Source organism: Dermacentor albipictus, chromosome 9 (genome assembly GCF_038994185.2).
Source record: "Dermacentor albipictus isolate Rhodes 1998 colony chromosome 9, USDA_Dalb.pri_finalv2, whole genome shotgun sequence".
Lineage (NCBI taxonomy): Eukaryota > Metazoa > Arthropoda > Arachnida > Ixodida > Ixodidae > Dermacentor > Dermacentor albipictus.
Genome location: NC_091829.1, coordinates 3,491,970 through 3,515,686, shown reverse-complemented (window position 1 = coordinate 3,515,686; position 23,717 = coordinate 3,491,970). Strand labels below are relative to the sequence as shown.

The window sequence follows — 23,717 nt, the reverse complement described above, 5'->3', positions numbered from 1 at the left end:
TAATGAACTGATTTGAAAAATTCTTGCGGCAGCACAGAGGACAAAATTCGCTATGGGGCATGGTGAGGGGCCTTTTAAAGGGCCCCTCACCAGGTCTGGTCATATTGAGCTGACAAGAGCAGAGCATTCATTGTGCGATAACGATCTTGCCTGCAAAGTATTACATCGATACGTGCCGCAGAAAGGCCTGAAATTTCAAACCGAATGCCATTCTTCTCCTCACGGCCGCCGCGCTCCAAACCAGATGGGGACGTAGTCGTGCCCCTGTGCCTACGTAGTCATGTCCGCAGTGTGACGTTGCTCATGGTGGCACGTTACTTCGAGAATTATTCAAGACAACATCTGTTATCTATGCGATCTGTTGCTTGAATTGACGAATCGAAGTTTAGAGAAATAATAAAACACACAAATGGAATGTCTGCGCGTTTTTTGTTTTACTTCACACCGAACCAAGAGAGATTTGCATGCTGTGCAAAAGGAAACATGACTAGCAGTATAATTCAGTGCTACACAAATACTGAGGCAGAACAAGCGGATCGCAGAGCATGATCGCGCGCTGGACCACAGGAGAAAATGGCACAGTTTCGTTACCTGCGCATGTGACCGCACGACCGTAGGAACAAGCAGACAAAGCGGACGTACATATACGTCCGCTTTGTCTGCTTGTTCCTACGGTCGTGCGGTCACATGCGCAGGTAACGAAACTGTGCCATTTTCTCCTGTGGTCCAGCGCGCGATCATGCTCTGCGATCCGCTTGTTCTGCCTCAGTATTTGTGTAGCACTGAATTATACTGCTAGTCATGTTTCCTTTTGCACAGCATGCAAAATCGTGCACTGTGCGAACAAGACAACAGCTCGTGCGCGACGCCGTCGGCGAAAGTGCATAACGCCGGTAAAAAAAAAAGGGGGAGAGAAAGAGAGAAGAAGAAGGCGGGGCCTGCGACGTATGCATCACGCGATCTGCGAGGTCCTGTATGGGAGAGTGCAGGGAAGGAATTTCACTTGCGTAGGCTAGACGGGGCAAGTGGAGAGAGCGTCTTGCTTGGCAGTGGAGCCCGCCTGCTGAAATCATGGGTTCATGGCACCGAAATATTTCTATCTTGGCTATTAATGAGCAGATTTGAAAATTTTTTTCAGCAGAACGCTCCCTAGAGGATACGTAACAACTTCGAGCATATAACCAAAATTTGCTATGGGGCCTGGTAAGGGGCCCTTTAAAGTAATGACAAGCAAGCTGCCCAAGCATAACTTTAGTTCACCATTTTGACAAGTATCAGTGTGAGTTTGTTTCGTGAGCCTGCTGCTTGCCTGTTTCTTTTTTTTTAAAGGGAAGCTTTTTTTAGTGTCTTCCAGTAGTTTGGTAGTACCTAACTGCTATCGACTGGCACAGTCATGCACCGACATCAAAATGCCGTGCCCACGCAACTCATGGAAATAGTTCCACAAGATAAACACACACATGCACTGTGGGGATGCGCGACCCTCGCGCCTCCCCTGATGTTTTTCCCGCATAGCGCGACTCCTGTAGTGCGGCTTCGCCGCGCACGCGGTGTCGGAGTGGTACAAGCGTGGTGCGAGAGATGGGTGCGGGAGAGACAAGGCGCTCTCTCTTGGGGTTCGAGACAGGAAGCGGGACGGTCGTGCCGCACGTGCAGCAACCCTCCTCCCCGGCGGGTCGCCGGACAGCGCGGACATTCCGCGCGCGCGGCGACCGATGCATCTGCGAGAGCGCCTCGCGTGGCCGCCTTCGAACGCGCCACGCTTCGCGTGACTATACACGCGAACGACCAGGCGTTGGGATCCAGCATGGAGCGAACATATTCGCTCGCGAGGACGCGGTGAGTCGGACTTCTAGATTTGTCGCGCGCCCATCGGCATGTTTTGTGGATAGCAACTCGGCTAGCAGGCAGTGATCTATGAAAGGTGCAATAAATGCCCTTGTGATTGTTTGCACTACTGTGTTGTCGTTCCTTTGTCCCAAGAGTACGGGGTGGGATATCCCATATCAGACCCCACATCTGGCTGCCCAACGTGGACCTCTTGGGGCATCGGACGATAGTTTTAACAGTTTTGCTTCGTTCGAGACCTTTGTTTGAACCGAAGCGTAGGCCTAGCATGGATTTTGATCGCTAGCGTCGGCGGCGTGCTTTCTTGAGCGAGGCGACGGTGGCTGTAGTGTGTTTGAACATGTCAACATGCTAAAGCCTTTTCGCAAGTGTTTTTTTTTTTTAATGACATTCGTCGGGATGAGAGCCACGTGGTCTGCATCCTGGGAGAGCGAGGCTGAGCGCCCGCGGAGCGTGGCAAGCCTGAAGCGAGTGAGTACGGAAGCTTCGTGGGTGGTCCGAATTATGTAAATAGCTTCTTCTATCTCTTTGACTCTGATGAAGTCGCGGCTCTGGGAGCCGGGTGGCCGCGGGCCACGGGTGCCACTACGGGCTGATTGGTATTGCGGCCTGGCACCGGGCGCTCCGACACTGTCTGGGACGGTGGGCGCCGTCAACTCGGATGCTGTGTGCACCGAGTGGAGTAGGACCACCTCACAGAGCTGACGTCTCCTCGCGGCTGCCTGTTTTGCGCTCATTTTGGGTGTTGTTTTTGGATGCCGGTTGTTGTCAGAGTAGCGACGCTTTAGGCCTAAGGCTTTACGAAGCTGCCTGTCGCACGTGGATGGACACAACCTGGTGGACCGTGGCGTTGAGGTGTTGCACTTTGCTTACCTCATTCTAGTTAGCCTCGCACAAATTGAAATTACTCGTTTGACTCAAGAAAGCGAGCTTCGTTCACGTGAACTTAGCATCCGAGTAGCTGCCCGATCTTTTGCTGGCCGAGTTGAACATCGTACCACGTGGGCGATGCGCATGCAGAATTCCTCTCCCTTGCACTACTTTAGTGTTCGCCGAGTGTGTTGAGTTTACGCAGTGTGATTGGAGTCGCCCCTGGTTTGCCGTCACCTGCACATCGTCTGCGCTGCTGCCCCAGACTATGATCGAGCCACCCCGGGCGATGGTGATGCTGTGGCCAGTTCGGCGCGGCGACTTCGGCGGCCTCCTGCATCCAGCTCACAACCCTCGGCGGCGGACAAAGGAGCCGGCGGTCACCGACAGCTACTGCGGCTCTTGCCAGCAGGGCGCGTCGGCGCGAGCGACGCTTGCTCGTACCGACTACTGCGTCGTCGTCTCTGGAGTCCTGGCCTGGAATCGTGCCGTCGAGTCTACAAAGCTGCTGCTGTGACTGGCAGACGCCAGCGGTGTACCCAAGGACAGTCGGCTCGCATGTTATGGACAGCGTGTTGACATTTCCTCAGCGCGACCACTGTTGCATGTACCACCCTGTTCGCGAAGCACGGGTTAATGTTAGACCGTGTCACATGCTTCGCCGGTATAAGAAGTGATTTAAGGTTGGGGGGATTTGGGGATGCGCGACCCTCGCGCCTCCCCTGATGTTTTTCCCGCATAGCGCGTCTCCTGTAGTGCGGCTTCGCCGCGCACGCGGCGTCGGAGTGGTACAAGCGTGGTGCGAGAGATGGCGTGAGCATCGCGCCGCTGCGCGGTTACTTGGGTGCGGGAGAGACAAGGCGCTCTCTCTTGGGGTTCGAGACAGGAAGCGGGACGGTCGTGCCGCACGTGCAGCAACCCTCCTCCCCGGCGGGGCGCCGGACAGCGCGGACATTCCGCGCGCAGCGACCGATGCATCTGCGAGACCGCCTCGTGTGGCCGCCTTCGAACGCGCCACGATTCGCGTGACTATACACGCGAACGACCAGGCGTTGGGATCCAGCATGGAGCGAACATATTCGCTCGCGAGGACGCGGTGAGTCGGACTTCTAGATTTGTCGCGCGCCCATCGGCATGTTTTGTGGATAGCAACTCGGCTAGCAGGCAGTGATCTATGAAAGGTGCAATAAATGCCCTTGTGATTGTTTGCACTACTGTGTTGTTGTTCCTTTGTCCCAAGAGTACGGGGTGAGAATCCCACATCAGACCCCACAGCACGTACAGAGACCGACCGAATTAGCTTGAAATCAGGTATCTAAAAATATTGGATGAGTTTTTTTTTCCAGTCGCGGTGTCAACCCATGTGTTTTTCACCTCTTGAAAAGTTTCTTGCACCACATAGTCTGTGCTGGCTGCTTCTTTCTGTCTATCACCACTCGCGCGCGCTTCCTTCGCTGCCACTTCGTTGTGGCCTCACGTAGAAGCGGGTAGCTGGGAGTTGAAGTTCCCCCACCCCCTTCATTTTGAACACTCTCAGTGACGCATCAATGTAGTCGCAGCATATTAATCGTGACCTTGAGCACGGTGATTGGCACTTTTCAGAAGGTGTCATTAGCCCTCACGCTGCACCCAAAAAGAAGCCAGCATGTGAGTAAGGCCATAGTCTTTCAGCGAGATTGTGGCATTCAGCAAGAAACAAGCATTCTTATCAATGCCTGCTTCATGCTCGCGTGTTAGTGAGGCATAAATATATTGTCACTCGTGGGCATCTGCCAATGGCAGCTGTGCTCTTCCGTAGTTCAGTTTCAACTTTCAAAGTGAAATCATCTGGAATTTATTTCAATGCAGAAAGTAGCAGCGCCAACTTTTTTGTATGTCTGGAGCTGGTTATGCCCGGATGACTGGCTTCGAATATTAGGATCAATCCTCTTGACTCTGTGCCCAGCACAGTGTGTTGGCATAATGCTAGTAACGCCGTTGAAGGTTGATGCCGACGTGTCCATTGCCGATACCTGTGAGAGTGACCGTGAATATTATTGGCGGCATTTTGTTAAGGCTCCATGTGGTACATGCATGGCCCGCGGGCTTACATTTTTCTGATTTGGCTCTTGAAACTCCTCTTATCTCGAATTTCTTTTTTGGTTTTTACAGCTTCAAGTTAACAAGATCTTGCACTGTATATATGTATAGTTGTGGCGGCGAGAAAAGCACACTAGCTCCGTTGGTATAGCAAAAGAATAAACACGACGCACATGAAAACACATTCTTTTTTACTGTCGAACATATTGAGTGAGGGAGCAGCCTTCGTCAATGACATGTAACAAGACGTTGGCAGCCTTTTTAACCCTTTGAAAATCGATATTTTTCGCCATATGCAACCGCCCAGGGTCGATTTTTTTTATTGCAGATTCCAATTATTCTTAGGGACTTATTTCGAACAAAATCTACCCTAATTATTCTAGGGTGACCGTAAAGTGAGAAAAAATATTTTGCGTTGGTACGTATGTATTCTTCTTTCATGAATAACAACAATAAAAAAGAAATAAGCTTATAAGAATTAAAAATTTGATGCATTGTTATACACATAGTTCAAGGCTTTGAAAATGCGCATACGAGAATATTTCGCAAGACTCAAATGTTCCTGCTCTTACACTAATATGTACATCCATAGCGTAATCAAACTGTGTAGGTGCATTCACTCATGAAAACTGTGTGGTTGTGGGCCTGCCAAGAAGTCAAAATGTGCGACAAACTTCCGCCAATCTTCATCTTATCACTAACCAGAGGCATTTAGTTTTCGCAAGTCTAAAAAAAAAAGAAAAAGAAAAAAAATGGAAACCATGCACAGCGGCATCCTTCCTATGCTTACTCCTGTGAGCACTAAATGAGCAAGAAATAAGTGGTCGCCCTTCGCGCTATTAGTAACTAGAGAGGCATCAGTTTTGCAAATGCGAGAAGCCAAAACCGCCGCCCGCCCGCCCGCGCACCAATGCGCGAGCGGTAGTGTATAGACGCGTGGGAGCAAACTTGCTCTAAAACAAACCCTGCAACAAAAACCGAGAGAGAGCAAATAAAGAGACTTGCACATTGTGCATACCATGTGTTGTGTTTCAATGCACCATTCTCCAAATCTAAGAAAGCTTACCTTACATGGATAGACAACACAGATGGGTTCTGCATAATTTTGTCGTAGTCATTTGCTTTTCAGCTACTACTACTCCAACTACTACTACTACTACTACTACTACTCCAACTTAGCAATCCGACACCATGGCGGGTAACAGCATTCTTTAGGTACAGGCTGTTTCACTTCAGTAGTCTTGCTGTCAGAGTTCAGGGATGCAAAGTAAAGACATTTATTTGCAGAGGGAGATTATTAGAGCGGTTTAGCTTGTCTGTCTTTACGGTAAACACAGGCGGACTGGGCATTTTACCAGATGGGCAGGAGTCGTAAACGTGAGCAGCTTGACAGGTGCTGTCAGCTCGTGGAGAGAGCTGAACCCCACAAACACAGAGCTAACATTGCATCAACCAACTATATTCTACTTTACTGCTGATGTAAATTTTCGGCAGAGGCAAATATTCACACAATTGTGCCCCAAAAAATTTAGACCAGCAAAGAAAAAGAATACACTTGGTTACTGCAATTTATTAGCTCTCTGTTTGTCTGGTTGAGCTCTGCGCCACCAGGCAGCTGGCATCAGCCCTTAGGCTGCTCATGTTATTGCCTGCGCCACTCCAGAGAAACGCCCAGTCCATTGACATCGACCAGAGTACCGGACAAGCTAAAACTCTGTATTCATATGCATTTGTTTGTAATCGGAAAAACGCAGCAAGCTCTGGGTTTGTTTCCCACTGGTGCCTTTCACTTTAGAAAAGAGGCGTGCATCTATAACATTTTCCTTGGGACAGTTGTTGTTGAGAGCTTAAGCTGAATGAAGGTTAACTCTCTTCCTTCTCCTTTTCCGCAGATGGGTGAGCTCAACGAAGCTCTGGATGCAGCCAGCAAGGAGGGCCTTGTGGCCTCTGTAAGTTCCTATGCAATATCTCCAGTTTAGTGCAGCCGCTTAAGCTGTGTGGTTGCAGCTGTGTGTGTGTTTAGGGCTAATGGACTGATTAACTTCTCTTTCTGCTTGTTGCTCTCTGGCAATCCTAATGAGACTCTGTGAACTTTGTTCTTGACAGAAGGCTATGTATAATGAGTGACATCACTCGGGTGAGTGAGTAATCTCATTGATATTCCATCTCTGATTCTCTGAAATACAGTGGACTTCACATACTGCATTTACCCAAATCTAAAGTGCACCTTTTTTCAAAGAAAATGGGTAAGAAAATTGGCAGCACGTTACAATCAGATATAAAACCAAAACTGCTTTCCCAGTGTTGGCAACAGCATACTGTCAGTGCTGTCAGATGCAGCATTATTGCCATCAGAAAATCGCGACATAGCATGTTTTTGCAAATGTTGCTGCTGATCCATTTTGTGCTGGACTATGATCTAGAATGGTATTCTTGGCATATAACTTGCGGAGATAGCATAACTTTCATGAGGTTCTGCTCGACTTGACACCAAATGCGTTGGTGTGATCGGCCGCCAGCATTTATGATGCCATGTCAAGCATGCTATCTATGCACAGTTCCAGGTGTGCTGTCAGCAGCATACTTCGACTAGTTCAATGCAGAGTTTCACGAATGTGATCACTCGAGCATACCGCCCCTGTGCGCTTAATATTTGCAACCGCTGAAGTGCATCGCCATTCTGTAGCGTCGCACCCAAAGCCGGCCGATGGAGGGGCCTAGCGTCTGGGAGGATGACACAGTGAGGTCGGCGGAGACGCTTCTTCAAAGTGAGAGGGTCTGGCCAATGTGGCATTTATTCGACTTATATAGCATTTCAAGGACAGGTTGCATCATGCCATTGGCTGTTACATAAGTGGCGTGATCACACTTGATTGGCAGTACACAGGTGGCATGATCACAACTGATTGGCTTAATGAATTTGTACAAATGCCCAGACATGGAGGTTGTGGCTCCATCATGGGGACATTGCAGATAACAGTGGTAGCGAGTGCTAATTATGACACCAGAGGAAAGCACGACACAACAGCAATGATGATGTGCCGCTTTCCTTATGAAAGCCCACTAAAAAATATTGCAATCTATGAAGATCATCATCATCAGTCTGGTTACGCCCACTGCAGGGCAAAGGCCTCTCCCATACTTTTCCAACCACCCCGGACATGTACTAATTGTGGCCATGTTGTCCCTGCAAACTTCTTATTCCCATCCGCCCACCTAACTTTCTGCAGCCCCCTGCTATGCTTCCCTTCCCTTGGAATCCAGTCCGTAACCCTTAATGGCCATCAGTTATCTTCCCTCCTCATTACATGTCCTGCCCGCGCCCATTTCTTTTTCTTGATTTCAACCAAGATGTCATTAACTCGCGTTTCTTCCCTAACCCAATCTGCTCTTTTCTTACCCCTAATGTTACACCCATCATTCTTCTTTCCATAGTTCGTTGCGTCGTCCTCAATTGAAGTAGAACCCTTTTCATAAGCCTCCAGGTTTCTGCCCCGTATGTGAGTACTGGTAAGACACAGCTGTCATACACTTTTCTCTTGAGGGATAATGGCAACCTGCTGTTCATGATCTGAGAATGCCTGCCTAACGCACCCCAGCCCATTCTTATTCTTCTGATTATTTCTGTCTCATGATTTGGATCTGCCGTCACTACCTGCCCCAAGTAGATGTATTCCCTTACTACTTCAAGTGCCTCGCTGCCTATTGTAAATTGCTGTTCTCTTCCGAGACTGTTAAACATTACTTTAGTTTTCTGCAGATTAATTTTTAGACCAACTCTTCTGCTTCGCCTCTCCAGGTCAGTGAACATGCATTGCAATTGGTCCCCTGAGTTACTAAGCAAGGCAATATCATCAGCGAATCGCAAGTTACTGAGGTATTCGAATTTAACTTTTATCCCCAATTATTCCCAATCCAGGTCTCTGAACACCTCCTGTAAACACCCTGTGAATAGCATTGGAGAAATCGTATCTCCCTGCCTGATGCCTTTCTTTATTGGGATTTTGTTGCTTGCTTTATGGAGGACTACGGTGGCTGTGGAGCCGCTATAGATATCTTTCAGTATTTTTACATACGGCTCGTCTACACCCTGATTCCGTAATGCCTCCATGACTGCTGAGGTTTCGACAGAATCAAACGCTTTCTCGTAATCAATGAAAGCTATATATAAGGGTTGGTTATATTCCGCACATTTCTCTATCACCTGATTGATAGTGTGAATATGATCTATTGTTAAGTAGCCTTTACGGAATCCTGTCTGATCCTTTGCTTGACAGAAGTCTAAGGTGTTCCTGATTCTATTTGCGATTACCTTAGTAAATAGTTTGTAGGCAACTGACAGTAAGCTGATCGGTCTATAATTTTTCAAGTCTTTAGCGTCCCCTTTCTTATGGATTAGGATTAGGATTAGGATTCCGGTACGCTAGAGGTCATGAGGCATTGCGTATACAGGGTGGCCAGTTTCTCTAGAACAATCTGCCCACCATCCTTCAACAAATCTGCTGTTACCTGATCCTCCCCAGCTGCCTTCCCCCTTTGCATAGCTCCCAAGGCTTTCTTTACTTCTTCTGGCGTTACCTGTGGGATTTCGAATTATGCTAGACTATTCTCTCTTTCATTCTAGTCGTGGGTGCCACTGGTACTGTATAAATCTCTATAGAACTCCTCAGCCACTTGAACTATCTCATCCATATTAGTAATGATATTGCCGGCTTTGTCTCTTAACGCATACATCTGATTGTTGCCAATTCCTAGTTTCTACTTCACTGCTTTTAGGCTTCCTCCGTTCCTGAGAGCATGTTCAATTCTATCCATATTATACTTCCTTATGTCAGCTGTCATATGCTTGTTGATTAACTTGGAAAGTTCTGCCAGTTCTATTCTAGCTGTAGGGTTAGAGGCTTTCATACATTGGCGTTTCTTGATCAGATCTTTCGTCTCCTGCGATAGCTTACTGGTATCCTGTCTAATGGAGTTACCACCGACTTCGATTGCACACTCCTTGATGACGCCCATAAGGTTGTTGTTCATTGCTTCAACACTAAGGTCCTCTTCCTGAGTTAAAGCCAAATGCCTGTTCTGTAGCTTGATCTGGAAATACTCCATTTTCCCTCTTACCGCTAAATCATTGATCGGCTTTTTATGTACCAGTTTCTTCCGTTCCCTCCTCAGGTCTAGGCTAATTCGAGTTCTTACCATCTTATGGTCACTGCAGCGCACCTTGCTGAGCACATCCACATCTTGTATGATGCCACGGTTAGCGCAGAGTATGAAATCTATTTCATTTCTAGTCTCGCTGTTCGGGCTCCTCCACGTCCACTTTCGGCTATCCCGCTTGCGGAAGAAGGTATTCATTATCCGCATATTATTCTGTTCCGCAAACTCTACTAATAACTCTCCCCTGCTATTCCTAGTGCCTATGCCATATTCCCCCACTGCCTTGTCTCCAGCTTGCTTCTTGCCTACCTTGGCATTGAAGTCGCCCATCAGTATAGTGTATTTTGTTTTCACTCTACCAATCGCCGATTCCACGTCTTCATAGAAGCTTTCGACTTCCTGGTCATCATGACTGGATGTAGGGGCGTAGACCTGTACAACCTTCATTTTGTACCTATTATTAAGTTTCACAACAAGACCTGCCACCCTCTCGTTAATGCTATAGAATTCCTGTATGTTACCAGCTATATTCTTATTAATCTGGAATCGGACTCCTAGTTCTCGTCTCTCCACTAAGCCCCGGTAGCACAGGACGTGCCCGCTTTTTAGAACTGTATATGCTTCTTGAGCCCTGCTAGACTCGCCTCACTAGATAACGTTTTAGCGTTAAACGTTGCCAAGTTCATATTCCAATGGCGGCCTGTCCACCATTACTCCATTTATGAGAGGCAATGTCTCGCGCTCGTATGGGCGATCGCGAAATTTTGACCGTACTTTTTTGGTCGGAGCTTCTGTGTTGTAACTGATCGTCACGCATTCTGCTGGCTCTCTTCTTTGAAGGACCCAACTGGAGGACTTGAACGTTGGGCATTGCGTTTACAAGAATATATATTTTCCATTATGTATAAGTCAGGGCGCCTGCATAAAGACGCTGCCTACCTGTCCCGCAATCCTGTGGATCAACCGGACGATACCGATGCAGACTCGCACATCAGTATTCTGTCCCTCTCTGGCTTCCTCTATATTGGTGATGAGCAACGCCAAGATCCTGTTCTTCGAACACTTATGGAACGTGTAAGCTCCTCGCCCAATGACCCGTTCTGGATGTTCACCTTGCATGATGGAACTTTATACTGTCGTAGTGTTCGTCCTGATGGCCCGGAGCTCCTCCTGGTTGTTCCCAAGCACCTACTGCTGGACATCTGGGCATCACTCGTATTTATGACCACCTGCGGTGGCGCTTCTTCTGGCCCCGTATTTATCACTCTGTGTGCCGTTATGTCGCTTCTTGTGACCTGTGTCAGTGCCAGAAGACGCTTGCTATGTCTACTGCTGGTTTGCTGCAACCAATTGATATCCCTACAGAGCCCTTCTTCCGTGTGGGCCTCGACCTCCACGGCCCCTTTCCAATCTATTTCCAATAAAGGAAACAAATGAATTGCTGTAGCAACAGATTATGCCATGAGCTATGCCTTCACTCGAGCAATGCCAACCAGGTGTGCTAAAGATGTTGCCGACTTCTTACTATACGACGTCATCCTGCAGCACGGCGCCCCTCGCCAGTTACTCATGGATTGCGGCCCCTACTTTCTATCGAAGGTCGTCGATGATCTGCTGCGCTCCTGTTTGTGGAATTCTCACCCGTGCTCTTGGGACAAAGGAACGACAACACAATAGTGCAAACAATCACAAGGGCATTTATTGCACCTTTCATAGACTAATGCCTGCTAGCCGAGTTGCTATCCACAAAACATGCCGATGGGCACGCGCCAAATCGCGGAAGACCGACTCACTGCAACCGGATAATTAGCAAATATTTTTGCCCCATGCTAGACACCAACGCCTGGTCGTTCGTGTGTATGGGAACGTGAACGGTGGCGCGTCCGAACGAGGCCACGCGAGACGGTCTTGCAAAAGCATAGATCGGCGCACGCGTGGGACGTCCGCGCCATTTGCCGACCCAGAGCCAAAGAGGAAGAGCCTTCTCCTTTTTGTGGCCAAGGAACCCCGCCATTAGCTGGCATTAGCAGCGCAACACTCGCGCCATTTCTCGTACTGCGCTTCAACCATACCGACTGTCGCGGGCACCAGGTCACTTGGCGAAGCTGCATTACAGGAAACAAGAGCTGTGTGAAAAAACAACATATCAGGGGACGTGTGAGAGTTGCGCCTCCCCACATGTTCTACAGAACACCAGATTGCTACCGTGTACCACCCTCAAACGAACGGCCTCACAGAGCGACTCAACCGCACCCTAGTTGAAATGCTGGCCATGCACGTTGCCGACGCTCTTCGTGACTGAGACGTCGCTTTACCACACACTTTTGCATACAACTCGTCGCGTCACGACACTGCAGGATTTTCACCATTTTAACATTTGTATGGCCGCGACCCCACCTTGCCCTTCGACACGTTGCTACCTTCTGCAGTACAATCATCCAGCACTGGTTACACTTGCGATGCTATTGCCTTTAGCCGCCCAGGCCCGAGACGTTGCCCATCATCGTCTCACAGTCTCTCAAGCTTCTAAAAAGTGATGTACGCTCTTCAGCACCGAGACCACTGTTTTTCACCTGGTTCCCTTGTCCTTCTCTGGACGCCTTCACGTCTCGTAGGTTTGTCGGAAAAACTACTTCCCAGTTATTCTGGTCCGTACCAGATCTTACGTCAACTGTCCGATGTGACATACGAGATCGCCCCAGTCGGTCGGCCTTCAGTGCCTCCCAACGTCACCAGCGATGTTCATGTCGCCAAGCTCAAGCCCTATGTCCCCCCATTAAGTGAGGCTCTGTAACTTGCACCAGGACGAAGCTAACCCCACTGGGAAGGCAATGTTACGGTGAAGGGAAAGAAGAAGGCGACATAAACTAGAGGAAGACGTAGACTGCCCATTGCCTGAACGCCATATACACCAGTTGTAAATACACTATAATTTACACTTGTGGGCCTGCTTTCTTCCTGCAACAATATGCATAAACAACTTACCTTCTTGCATCTCCTCAAATATTCACCTTTTTGCAGATGATTGTGTAATCTTCAAGAAAATAGCTTGTGATAATGACATAACTGTTCTCCAATCTCACCTTAACGCAGTCTGTTCATAGTGGAAGACATGGCTAACGGAATTCAATATAACTAAATGTAAATTTATGCACATAACCAGATTGAAAACAATGCTGCCTGTCTACAGACTAAATAAAATACCACTGGAGCCTGTATCTCATCGTACAAGTATCTTGGTGTAGACATGACGTCCAGCCTTACCTGGAATTACCACATTACACTCATTACAAATAACGCAAATCACATGCTCGGCTACATTCGTTGAAATTTTTTAAGATGACCTTATTCCTTAAAGCTTTTCCTATATAAATCACTAATTAGATAAAAACTTGAATTTCCTGCATCAATATGGGAACCTTTTCGGGAAATTCTGTCGGATGCTCTCGAAATGGTTCAGAACAATTCTATTTGTTTTATTTTCTCAGAATACAGCCACACCGCCAGTGTAACAACTATGAAATCTAGTCTTAATCCACCTTCTCTCGCATCCCAACGTATAATACATCGTTTTGTTCTTTTTCATAAGCTTGTTTCCTGCACAAACGGCTTAAATTTAAGATTGTGAATTGTTCCTGCGTGCTCTAACAGTGATGTTATAATTCTTTTGCATATATTTTACTTACTGTAACTGCTGTAGATCTTTTTCTGTATAAACTGTGTTACCTTGTGTTATTATTGCATATGTAGTAAATTCATTTTTAAGCTATTATTGTATAATTAGGAACAACCACTTCTCTTGTATCCGTGACCACTCCCCTTTGTAATGTCTTCGACCCTGAGGGTAAATAAATAAATAAAATAAATACTGATGGTTAGAGCACTTGTGCGACACTTGCATGAATTTACATTTGGACATGTTAACTTTCATAAACCATTGACAGCACCAGGTTTCTATTTTTGTTGGTCGGCCTAGAGAATCTGTTAGTCGTTGCCGGAAAAAATGTGGTGGTAAAGAACTCAGTCGTTAGCAGATAGGCACGCGGATGATGAAATTGTGTCGGGAATATTTTAATGAAAATAAAAGATATTGTTACGGTGAAGGGAAGGAAGAAGTTGAATTAGACTAGAGGAAGACGAAGTCTGGCAGTTGCCTGAATGCCATGTACCTCAATTGTAAATATACATTATTTTACACTTGTGGGCCTGCTTCCTTTCTGCAACATTTTGGGGGAAGGTGCGAGGTACAATCATGGAACTTCGCAGCGGACGTCATCTATCTGCCGCCACAATGGCAAATCAACCGACACAAGCGACAAAGCCTCAGCAGCCCGTGCCAACAGTCATCCTCACTCATCCGCGGGACCCAGGAACATTTTGTGGCACGGACAACACTGACGTGGAGGACTGGCTTACGATGTACGAGCGAGTGTGCGACAACAACAGGTGGGATCCAACACTGATGCTAGCAAACGTGATATTTTATCTAAGAGGAACTGCGAAGCAATGGTACGACACACACGAAGCTGACCTAACGAGCTGGGATGTCTGCAAAGAAAAAATGCGAGACCTGTTTGGCAGACCTGTCCAGACCGAGCTGGCAGCAAAAAAAGAACATGCGTGCCGCGCTCAGACGTCCACAGAATCCTATGTCATGTACATACAGGATGTGCTGGCCCTCTGTCGTAAGGCTGATAACAACATGACTGGACTAGATTGGTCACATACTAAGAGGTATTGCAGATGATGCCTTCAATCTCCTGATGTGTAAGGATTGTGCCACTGTGGATTCAATTATAAAGGAGTGACGGCGCTTCGAACAAGCGAAGGGCCGCCGCATCGCTCAAACTTTCGACCGATTGCCCAATACCACTCCGACATTTTCTTGCAAAGACCTGCCGCAGTTCGTTCAGCCCACAGGACCGAAAGGTATCACGCGTATCATTCGCCGTGAGCTTGACGCCATGGCTCCGGCTCCAGTTCGTCCCGACTGTCTGGAAAGCGTGCCCACTATCTCCCTTATACAAGCGGTCGTTCGGGAGGAAATGCAAGTTTGGGCATTCCATCTCTCTGCTTGGTCCGCCATACAAACACCTACCAGGTTTCTCCGGCCGCTCGCTCCCCAGACGCAAAGCTTTCCGCCACTCCGTCGCAAACCAGCTGACTGGTGCACAGCGGATGATAAACCCATCTGTTTTAATTGTTCCAGTATTGGACACATCGCCTGTCATTGCCGCAACCACTGATCTTCGCCTCCTCGGTGGTGTCTCTGAGTCACTACCGCCAAGTACCAGACAATCGTACTTTCTCGCCCTATATGCCGACAAGGAACGTCAACGCCGACAGTGCTTCACCAAGATCCAGCCGCTCCCCGTGTCCGCAAGGTCGTAAATCCCGTTCGCCTCTCGTTCACCGCTCTTCGTCCCCTTCTGCAACCGGTCGCTTTGCTTCGGGAAACTAGGCGGTACAGCTCCCGGAGTTGAAGCTGCAACTCCGACCTGGCCCACAAATCCTCTGTTGACCCTGCCTACACGTGCAAACCTTCTGGACATTGAAGTTGATGGCGTTCCTGTTAGATCTCGCATTGATACAGGAGTGCAGCTTTCAGTTATGAGCGCTGCTGTCCGCCGAAGGCTCAAAAAGATTCTGACACCCGCCATACCGGGCACTTTGCGAGTCACCGATGAGAGTGCTTCACCTGTCTTTGGAATGTGCACAGCACGTGTGACCATTGGGGGCCATTATACCGTTGTTCTATTTATTGTCCTTGAACACTGTCCACACGACCTAATTCACTGTCCACACGACCCGATTCTCGGCCTGGACTTCCTTTCGAAACACTCTGCCCAAATTGACTGCTCCGCAGGTGTTGTACAGTTGGATCTGCCGCTTCCTGCAGTTGCAACAACTTGTGCTTCACACTGCTTATGTTCTGTTGAGTTTGCAAGGCTGTCTCCACAAGCGGCTACAAACGTCCTACTGAAGCCCTGTCCGAGTACGTCGTGTCGCTGCTTACTGATGTGGTTTTGTAGCACAATATTGCCCTGCTGAGCGCCTTAATCCGGATTCGCGAAAACTGCACTCGCGTGCCCATCCTCAATTTTGGATTTTCGTCGCATGTGCTGCTACACGGTATCGCCATAGCGCATATCACTCCTTTGGAAGAATTTGAGGTTTCTTCTTTGACCTCTGAATCCTTCCTCAGTACCAACGGGCCTTTGGCACCCACTCCTCTGTACTCGACACCTGCGGACGATGTTTCTAAGATGATCACCCCTGACCTTCCTTCCGAGCAAACAACAGCTCTTCGTCACCTCCTGTCATCTTATCGGGACATCTTTGATTTGGACGACCGTCCACTTGGCCAGACATCTGTTGTCACGCATCGCATCAACACCGGTGATGCCAGTCCCATTCATAGGCGGCCATATTGTATCTCCGCAGCAGAAAGGGCCATCATACAGAAAGAGGTAGACAGGATGATGGAGAAGAACATCATTGAACCTTTCAGTAGTCCGTGGGCGTCACCAGTTGTCTTAGTAAAGAAAAAAGACAACTCGTGGCGCTTTTGCGTTGACTACCGTCACCTCAACAAGATAACAAAGAAGGATGTTTATCCCCTGCCTCGCATTGATGACGCTCTTGACTGCCTTCACGGATCCCAATACTTTTCATCAATTGACCTCCGCTCTGGCTATTGGCAGATTAGCGTCGATGAGATGGACCGCGAGAAAACCGACTTCGTCATACCAGATGGTCTGGACCAATTTAAGGTCATGCTCTTTGGATTATGCAATGTGCCAGCTACATTCGAGCGCATGATGGATTCTCTCTTGCGCGGCTTGAAGTGGTGTACATGCCTCTGTTACCTCGACGATGTGATTGTGTTTTCGCCAAACTTTGAGAGCCATCTGTGGCACCTCACAGCCATACTCTCCGTGTTTCGCAGGGCTTGCCTTCAGCTAAACTCCTCCAAGTGCCATTTCGGTCGCCGTGAAATTAACATGCTCGGCCATCTCACAAACACTTCCGGAATCCAACCTGATCCACAGAAAGTTCATGCCATGCAAAATTTTCCTGTACCGTGTTCAACAAACGATGTCCGTAGTTTTCTGGGCTTATGCTCTTATTTCCGGCGATTTGTGAAAAATTTTGCAGACATCGCTCACCCTCTCACTGAGCTTCTTCAGAAAGATGTCTCTTTCTCTTGAGGACCACTGCAGGAGAAAGCCTTCTCTACCCTGATTGACTGGCTTACAACTACCCCAATTCTGTCACACTTTGACCCTTCTGCGCCCACTGAAGTACAAACTTATGCAAGTGGTCATGGCATCAGTTCTGTCCTCACTTAGCGTCAACAGGGCCAAGACCAAGCCATCGCTTATGCCAGCTGCCTTCTTCCCATGCCCGACTGAAATTACTCCATTACTGAGAGGCAATGTCTCGCGCTCGTATGGGCGGTGGCAAAATTTTGGCTGTACCTTTTCGGTCGGAACTTCTGCGTTGTAACCGATCATCACGCCCTCTGCTGGCTCTCCTCTTTGAAGGACGCAACTGGACGACTTGCACATTGGGCATTGTGTCTACAAGAATATACATTTTCTATTGTGTATAAGTCAGGGCGCCTGCATAAAGACGCTGCCTGCCTGTCCCGCAATCCCGTGGATCAACCGGACGATACCGATGCAGACTCGGACATCAGTGTTCTATCCCTCTCCGGCTTCCTCCATATTGGCGACAAGCAGCGTAAAGATCCTGTTCTTTGAACACTTATTGAACACTTAAGCTCCTCGCAGAATGACCCGTCCCTCCGGATGTTCACCTTGCGCGATGGAACTTTTTACCGTCGTAGCGTTCATCCTGACGGCCTGGAGCTCCTCCTAGTTGTTCCCAAGCACCTTCAACTCGCTGCTCCAGCAACTTTACGACGCTCCTACTGCTGGACATCTGGGCATCACTCATACATACGACCGCCTGTGGCGCCGCTTCTTCTGGCCCGGCATTTATCGCTCTGTGCGCCGTTATGTTGCTTCTTGCGACCTGTGTCAGCACTGGAAGATGCCTGCTATGCCTCCCGCTGGTTTGCTGCAACTAATTGATATCCCTACAGAGCCCTTCTTCCGTGTGGGCCTACACCTCCTTGGCCCCTTTCCAATTTCCATCAAAGGGAACAAATGGATTGCCGTAGCAACCGATTGTGCCACGAGATATGCCATCGCACGAGCGCTACCAACCAGCTGCGCCACAGATGTCGCCCACTTCTTACTATACGACATTATCCTGCACCACGGCGGCCCTCGCCCATTGCTGACAGATCGCGGCCGCTACTTTCTATCGAAGGTCGTCAATGATCTGCTCCTCTCCTATTCTGCAGAACACCAGATTGCTACCACGTACCACCCTCAAACAAACGGCCTCACTGAGTGACTCAACCGCACGCTAACTGAAATGCTGGCCATGTACGTTTCCAACGATCACCGTGACTGGGACGTCGCTTTACCATACATCACCTTTGCATACAACTCGTCCCGTCTTGACAATGCCGGATTTTCACCATTTTACCTGTTGTATCGCTGCGACCCCACCTTGCCCTTTGACACGTTGCTACTTTCCGCAGTACAATCACCCAGCACTGGTTACGCTCACGATGCTATTGACTTAGCCGCCTAGGCCCGAGAAGTCGCCCGTTATCGCCTCACAGTCTTGCAAGCTTCTCAAAAGCGACGTTACGACCTTCGGCACCGAGACTCCCGTTTTTCACCTGGTTCCCTTGCCCTTCTCTGGACGCCTTCACGTCACGTTGGCTTGTTGGAAGAACTACTTTCCTGTTATTCTGGTCTGTACCAGTTCTTACGCCAACTGTCCGACGTGACATACGAGATCACCCCAGTCGCTCAGCCTTCAGTGCCTCCCAACGTCATCAGCGATGTTGTTCACGTCGCCAGGCTCAAGCCCTTCCCCCCCCATTAAGTGAGGCTCTATAACTTGCACTGGGATGGATCTACTCTGCCGGGAGGGTGATGTTACGGTGAAGGGAAGGAAGAAGTTGAATTAGACTAGAGGAAGACGAAGTCTACCAGTTGCCTGAACGTCATATACCTCAGTTGTAAATATACATTATTTTACACTCATGGGCCTGCTTCCTTTCTGCAACATATAATATTATAGGGGCACGAATGAAGCCCTGTGCAACTCCTGAAATTACCTTGCTGGTTGTCGAGTGGTGGTTTCTGATAGCCGTAGACTGAAGGCGATTCGTTAGGAAGCAATTCAGGAACATATGTATAGGTCAAGGGAAAGGCATAAAAGTTTAGCCATTAGGTGCTGATTCTAAATGTGGTCAAATGCGTTTGCAAAGTTCATATAGATGATATTGGTTTGAAAAGAGGAATCCAGGTCTAAGTTAAGCTCAGTAGTAAATTCATACAATTGTGTCTCACATGAAATGGAACTCTGGAAGCCATGTTCTTTATGAAAAAAAGCTGTTGTCAAGAAGATACTCAGCTACCTGTAAGTAAAGTATGTGCTCTGGTTGTTCACAGGTTACACTTTTTAGGGATATTGGGTGGTAGTTTGGTCTATCTGACCGATTACCTGATTTGTGCACTGAGATAACATTACCTATGTACAGTGATTTGGAATTAAGAATTTTCTATGGACTGTTAGATATGGCGCTGTTTCCTGAGGCTACTTCGAGTTCCCCAAACCACTTCGAATCGCAGCACAGCTAATTGAGGAATGCAGAAGCAGGGGTGCCACATTCCTGAGGCAGGACACTTGCAAACAAGTTCGTACGCCGTCGGGATTAGAAGGGGCCCTCGGACAATAGAGCCCAATCGTCACCCCTCTTCGCCTTTGAAGAATGCATTTGCCACCACTGTGGAGCCGTACCACCGGGAGCAGGTGGGCCCTTGTACAATGGACCATGAGCCCCCCCCCCCCCTCTCCACCTTAGAAGAAGTGCATTGCAAGTCTGCGAGGCAAGACCGCAGAGAGCCGCCGGGTGTGACAACGCGATACGGGCGCCAACCATTGGCTGAAAATGGCGTCATCTGAGCGGACTCTCCCATTGGTCAAACATGACGCGACTTCCAGTGCTCGAAGGGTTTATAAGAAGCATTCCAGAGAGACCAGAGCATTCCCTGATTCCCTGATTCACCTCTCTCGAACTTCTTGCCGCGGGCCGCAGCGTCCGAGTTGCTGCCAGCCCGTAATGACTGTACGACTGTTACTTGACTCTCACCTCTCTGTATATAATGTAAAATAAACCCTCCCAAGTTTTGTTTTCATCCCGAAGTCCGGCCTCCAACCCCTACAGGACTGATTAAAAATGAACTGCGAGAATTGACTGGATACTTGTTTGTGTATTTTAGAATCTTAGTAGGTATGTTATCTGGACCGGGTGCACGTGATGTCTTGAGGTTTTCTATTAGCTTGACAAGTCCTTTGCTTGTAATTATAATGAATGCTACAGTAAAAGCTTGTTAATTCACAACTCATTAATTAAACATTTTGGATAATTCGAAGTAGTCGCCGCGGTCTGTCCAACAATGTATTGAAAGCAATATGTAACGCATCCCGCTAACTCACACTGAAATCCACACCGTCACCAATAATTCGAACTCCACGTCATCGTGAATGGGGAGAATGCTGGTGTGCAGCAGCACGTTGGCGACGCCGGGCAGCTTTGCTCTTTCTATCTGCGGCCGTCTGTTGCAGGCTGGCTCTCTCCCTGTCTCAAGACCTTCAAGGTAAAAACGCGAACGCGGCACTGCATTTATTTATTTATATATTTTTTGATTGCGATAGCAATTATGTGGACACTCCAAGCGCATTTCTGCCGTCGGCGTCACCGTTGCTGCGCGTCCTACGCTGTAGCTGCGAGTAAAAGCATGTGAGGAGAGCCGAGGGAGCCGACGATGGCAACTCAATCTCACCTGGGCGAAAGGGACGAATGCGAAGAGGAAGCGCACTGTCTTCTCTCGCACGTGACGCACCCAACGTTGCGAGGCGCCAGGGAGAGGGAGGGCTGGGGGGGTGTTCTCTAATGGCTGCTCATGTGGCGGCTGCGCGCAGTTGCACATAGTCGCGCAGCCGTATCTTGAGAGTAAACTGCATTAAGGCACAGTACCAGCCACCATGGGGCAGAATCCAGTTGCGTCGGCGGCTTGTAGCTTTATGCGTGCTGTGTGTTCTGGCCGCTTACTTTGTGTTGAAGCAATAGAAAGCACGAATGTCACTTCGCTCGCTGCTGTTGCCGCGTTTTCTCACGCCGGCGTTCTGACAGTGAGTGTCCGTAGTAATCAGGTGTCATGTGTTCATGCTTGCTGTGCGCGCTGACGCCATGCTTAGTATTTTAGTTGGCAAGCAAATATTTACAAGTTGATATGGCCGATAAAAGTTCCATCGTTGCTTCGTACCGCTGTCTGCTAATTTGCTATCGCAATCGATGCTTCGCCTTTCGGGCAAAACTACGTCTTTATTTCTTTCCTTTCTTTTTTAATGTCACATCTTGCAGGCTACGCTCTTTATTTACGAGGTGTTCCGCCGAGAAGCGGCACCAAGTAATGACCATAGCACGGCAACCGTGACGTTTATTGGCACTTGCAGTACCAAAAAGCATAGCCTTTGAGATTTGCGGCTGTTACTCAAAGGAAAGCATTGCTTGGATATGTGTTTGGATGTCGCCTATGCGTATAGTGGAACTCGACAGCATGCAGCTGGTGCATCTACGAAAGTACAATGGAGACCAACGTCATAGCAGGTTGTGATGCGTTTCGAGAGTGCATTTTAGAGCATTCTAGTTCCTGTAGCGAGCGCGGCGGACATTGCATGCGGCCAATCTTGGGAGAACTTCAGGATGGTTTCAGAATAGGTAGGCGTTTAGATGATAACTTATTTGTTCTTACTCAGTGTATCGAAATATCAAATGTAGAAAGCAGACCGTTATATGTGGCCTTTTTAGACATTACAGGAGCCTATGGCAATGTCGAATGCAACATTTTGTTGGATATTCTGGAAGGGGAAGGCTTAGTGACGATTGTCTAGATTTTGAGAGAGATTTACCTAGAAAATACCTTTTGCGTTGAATGGGAATGGATGAGGAGCGAGGAGAAAGTTCATATCAACAAGGGACTGAGGCAGGGGTGCCCTTTATCCCCACTGCTGTTTATGATGTACATGGTGAGGATGGAGAAAGCGCTAGAAGGAAGTAATATCGGTTTTAATCTCTCATACAAAAAGGTGGGTACAGTAGTAGAGCAACAGCTTCCAGGTTTATGTTATGCGGACAAAATTGTGTTGCTAGCTAACAAGCAAAGTGATTTGCAACGTCTGGCTAATAACTGTAGACAGGAAGGCAACAATTTAGGTTTGAAATTTAGCATTAGAAAATCAGGTGTTATGGTATTCGATGAAAACAGGGAACACACAGTGGCGATACAGGGCTAGGAAATACCTCGGGTAACAGAATATAAATACCTTGGTATATGGATAAATGAAAGCAATAGATACATGGAAACACAGGAAAAAACAATAACAGTGAAGGGGAAGAGAAATGCAGCCACAACGAAGCACAGAGCGCTATGGGGATACAATAGGTACGAGGTCCTCCGAGGTATGTGGAAAGGGGTAATGGTTCCAGGACTTACTTTTGGAAATGCGGTTGTTTGCTTTAAATCAGGGGCACAATCAGTGCTCGACGGGAACCAAAGGTCAGTGGGTCGCCTCGCATTGGGCGCTCACGGGAAGACTACAAATAAAGCTGTGCAGGGTGATATGGGCTGGACTAGTTTTGAAGTGAGGGAAGCTCGCAGTAAAATTGAGTATGAAGAACGACTGAGGACTATGGAAGAAAGTAAATGGGCTGGCAAAGTGTTGAGGTATCTGTACAGGAAAAACATTGATTCACAGTGGAGGAAAAGGACTAAGAAGCTTACCATTAAGTATGCGGCCTGTAGGGTGGGCAAGACAGCAACAAAGAATGTCAAGCGGAAAGTCGGAGAGGCCGAAACAATCTCATGGTTGGTGGCACTGGAAAATAAACCTGCCATGAGTAACTACTTAGGAGGAAAAAACAAAATCATGAAAGAAACAATTTATGATATTTCAAACGGAGGTTCATTACTTTTCAAAGCGAGATCGGGATGCCTTAGAACACGTACCTATAAAGCGAGATATGAGAAGGAAGAAGAAGCATGTGCTTGCTGCGCTAAAGCTGAGGAAACTGTGGAGCATGTTTTATTAGAATGTGAAGACATCTGCCCAGCGGTCGATTTAGGCACCACTGGCCTCCTTGAAGCCTTTGGGTTCAGCGAGAGCAGGGGAAAAGTAAACATGTCCGCAATAGAGATTTGCAAGAGGCGACTAGAAGAGTAGGAGACGACAAACAACGGAGGCGTAAAAGAACGAAGTCTCCAATAGAGGCGAGAAAGGGCGTCTATGTCGGAGTGCTTGCGACCAGACCTGTACACTACTTGGATATCATACTCTTGCAGCCTCGGGACACAGCGACCGAGGCAACCTGAGGGGTCTTTCAAGGTCAACAACCAGCAAAGAGTGTGGTGGTCCGTGACGACGTAAAAGGGTTGTCCATAAAGGTAGGGTCGAAACTTCCCAAGAGCCCAGACTATAGCCAGGGACTCTTTCTCAGTGGTTGAATAGTTGGTCTCGGCCTTGGTAAGCGTTAGGCTTGCATAGGCAACAACATGCTTGATTTAGCCAGGCTTGCGTTGCGCAAGCACTGCACCAAGGCCCACACCGCT

General features: G+C 48.2%; 1 protein-coding gene across 4 annotated transcripts in view; it reads left to right on the top strand.

Moving 5' to 3' along the window:
* Positions 1-23,717, top strand: part of LOC135909192 (metal cation symporter ZIP14-like) — a 187,507-nt gene that overhangs the window by 138,024 nt on the left and 25,766 nt on the right. Inside the window, exons 8-10 of one of the 4 annotated variants that reach the window (XM_065441019.2) lie at positions 6,690-6,746; positions 10,795-11,028; positions 11,097-11,123. The exons of 1 other annotated variant lie outside the window; for it this stretch is intronic. In XM_065441019.2, the coding sequence (XP_065297091.1) occupies positions 6,690-6,746; positions 10,795-11,028; positions 11,097-11,108 (303 nt within the window). In that variant the 3' untranslated portion in view covers positions 11,109-11,123. Of the gene's footprint in view, positions 1-6,689; positions 6,747-10,794; positions 11,437-23,717 lie in introns of those variants that run through there. 2 more of the 4 variants (XM_065441017.2, XM_065441020.2) reach the window with 2 other exon arrangements.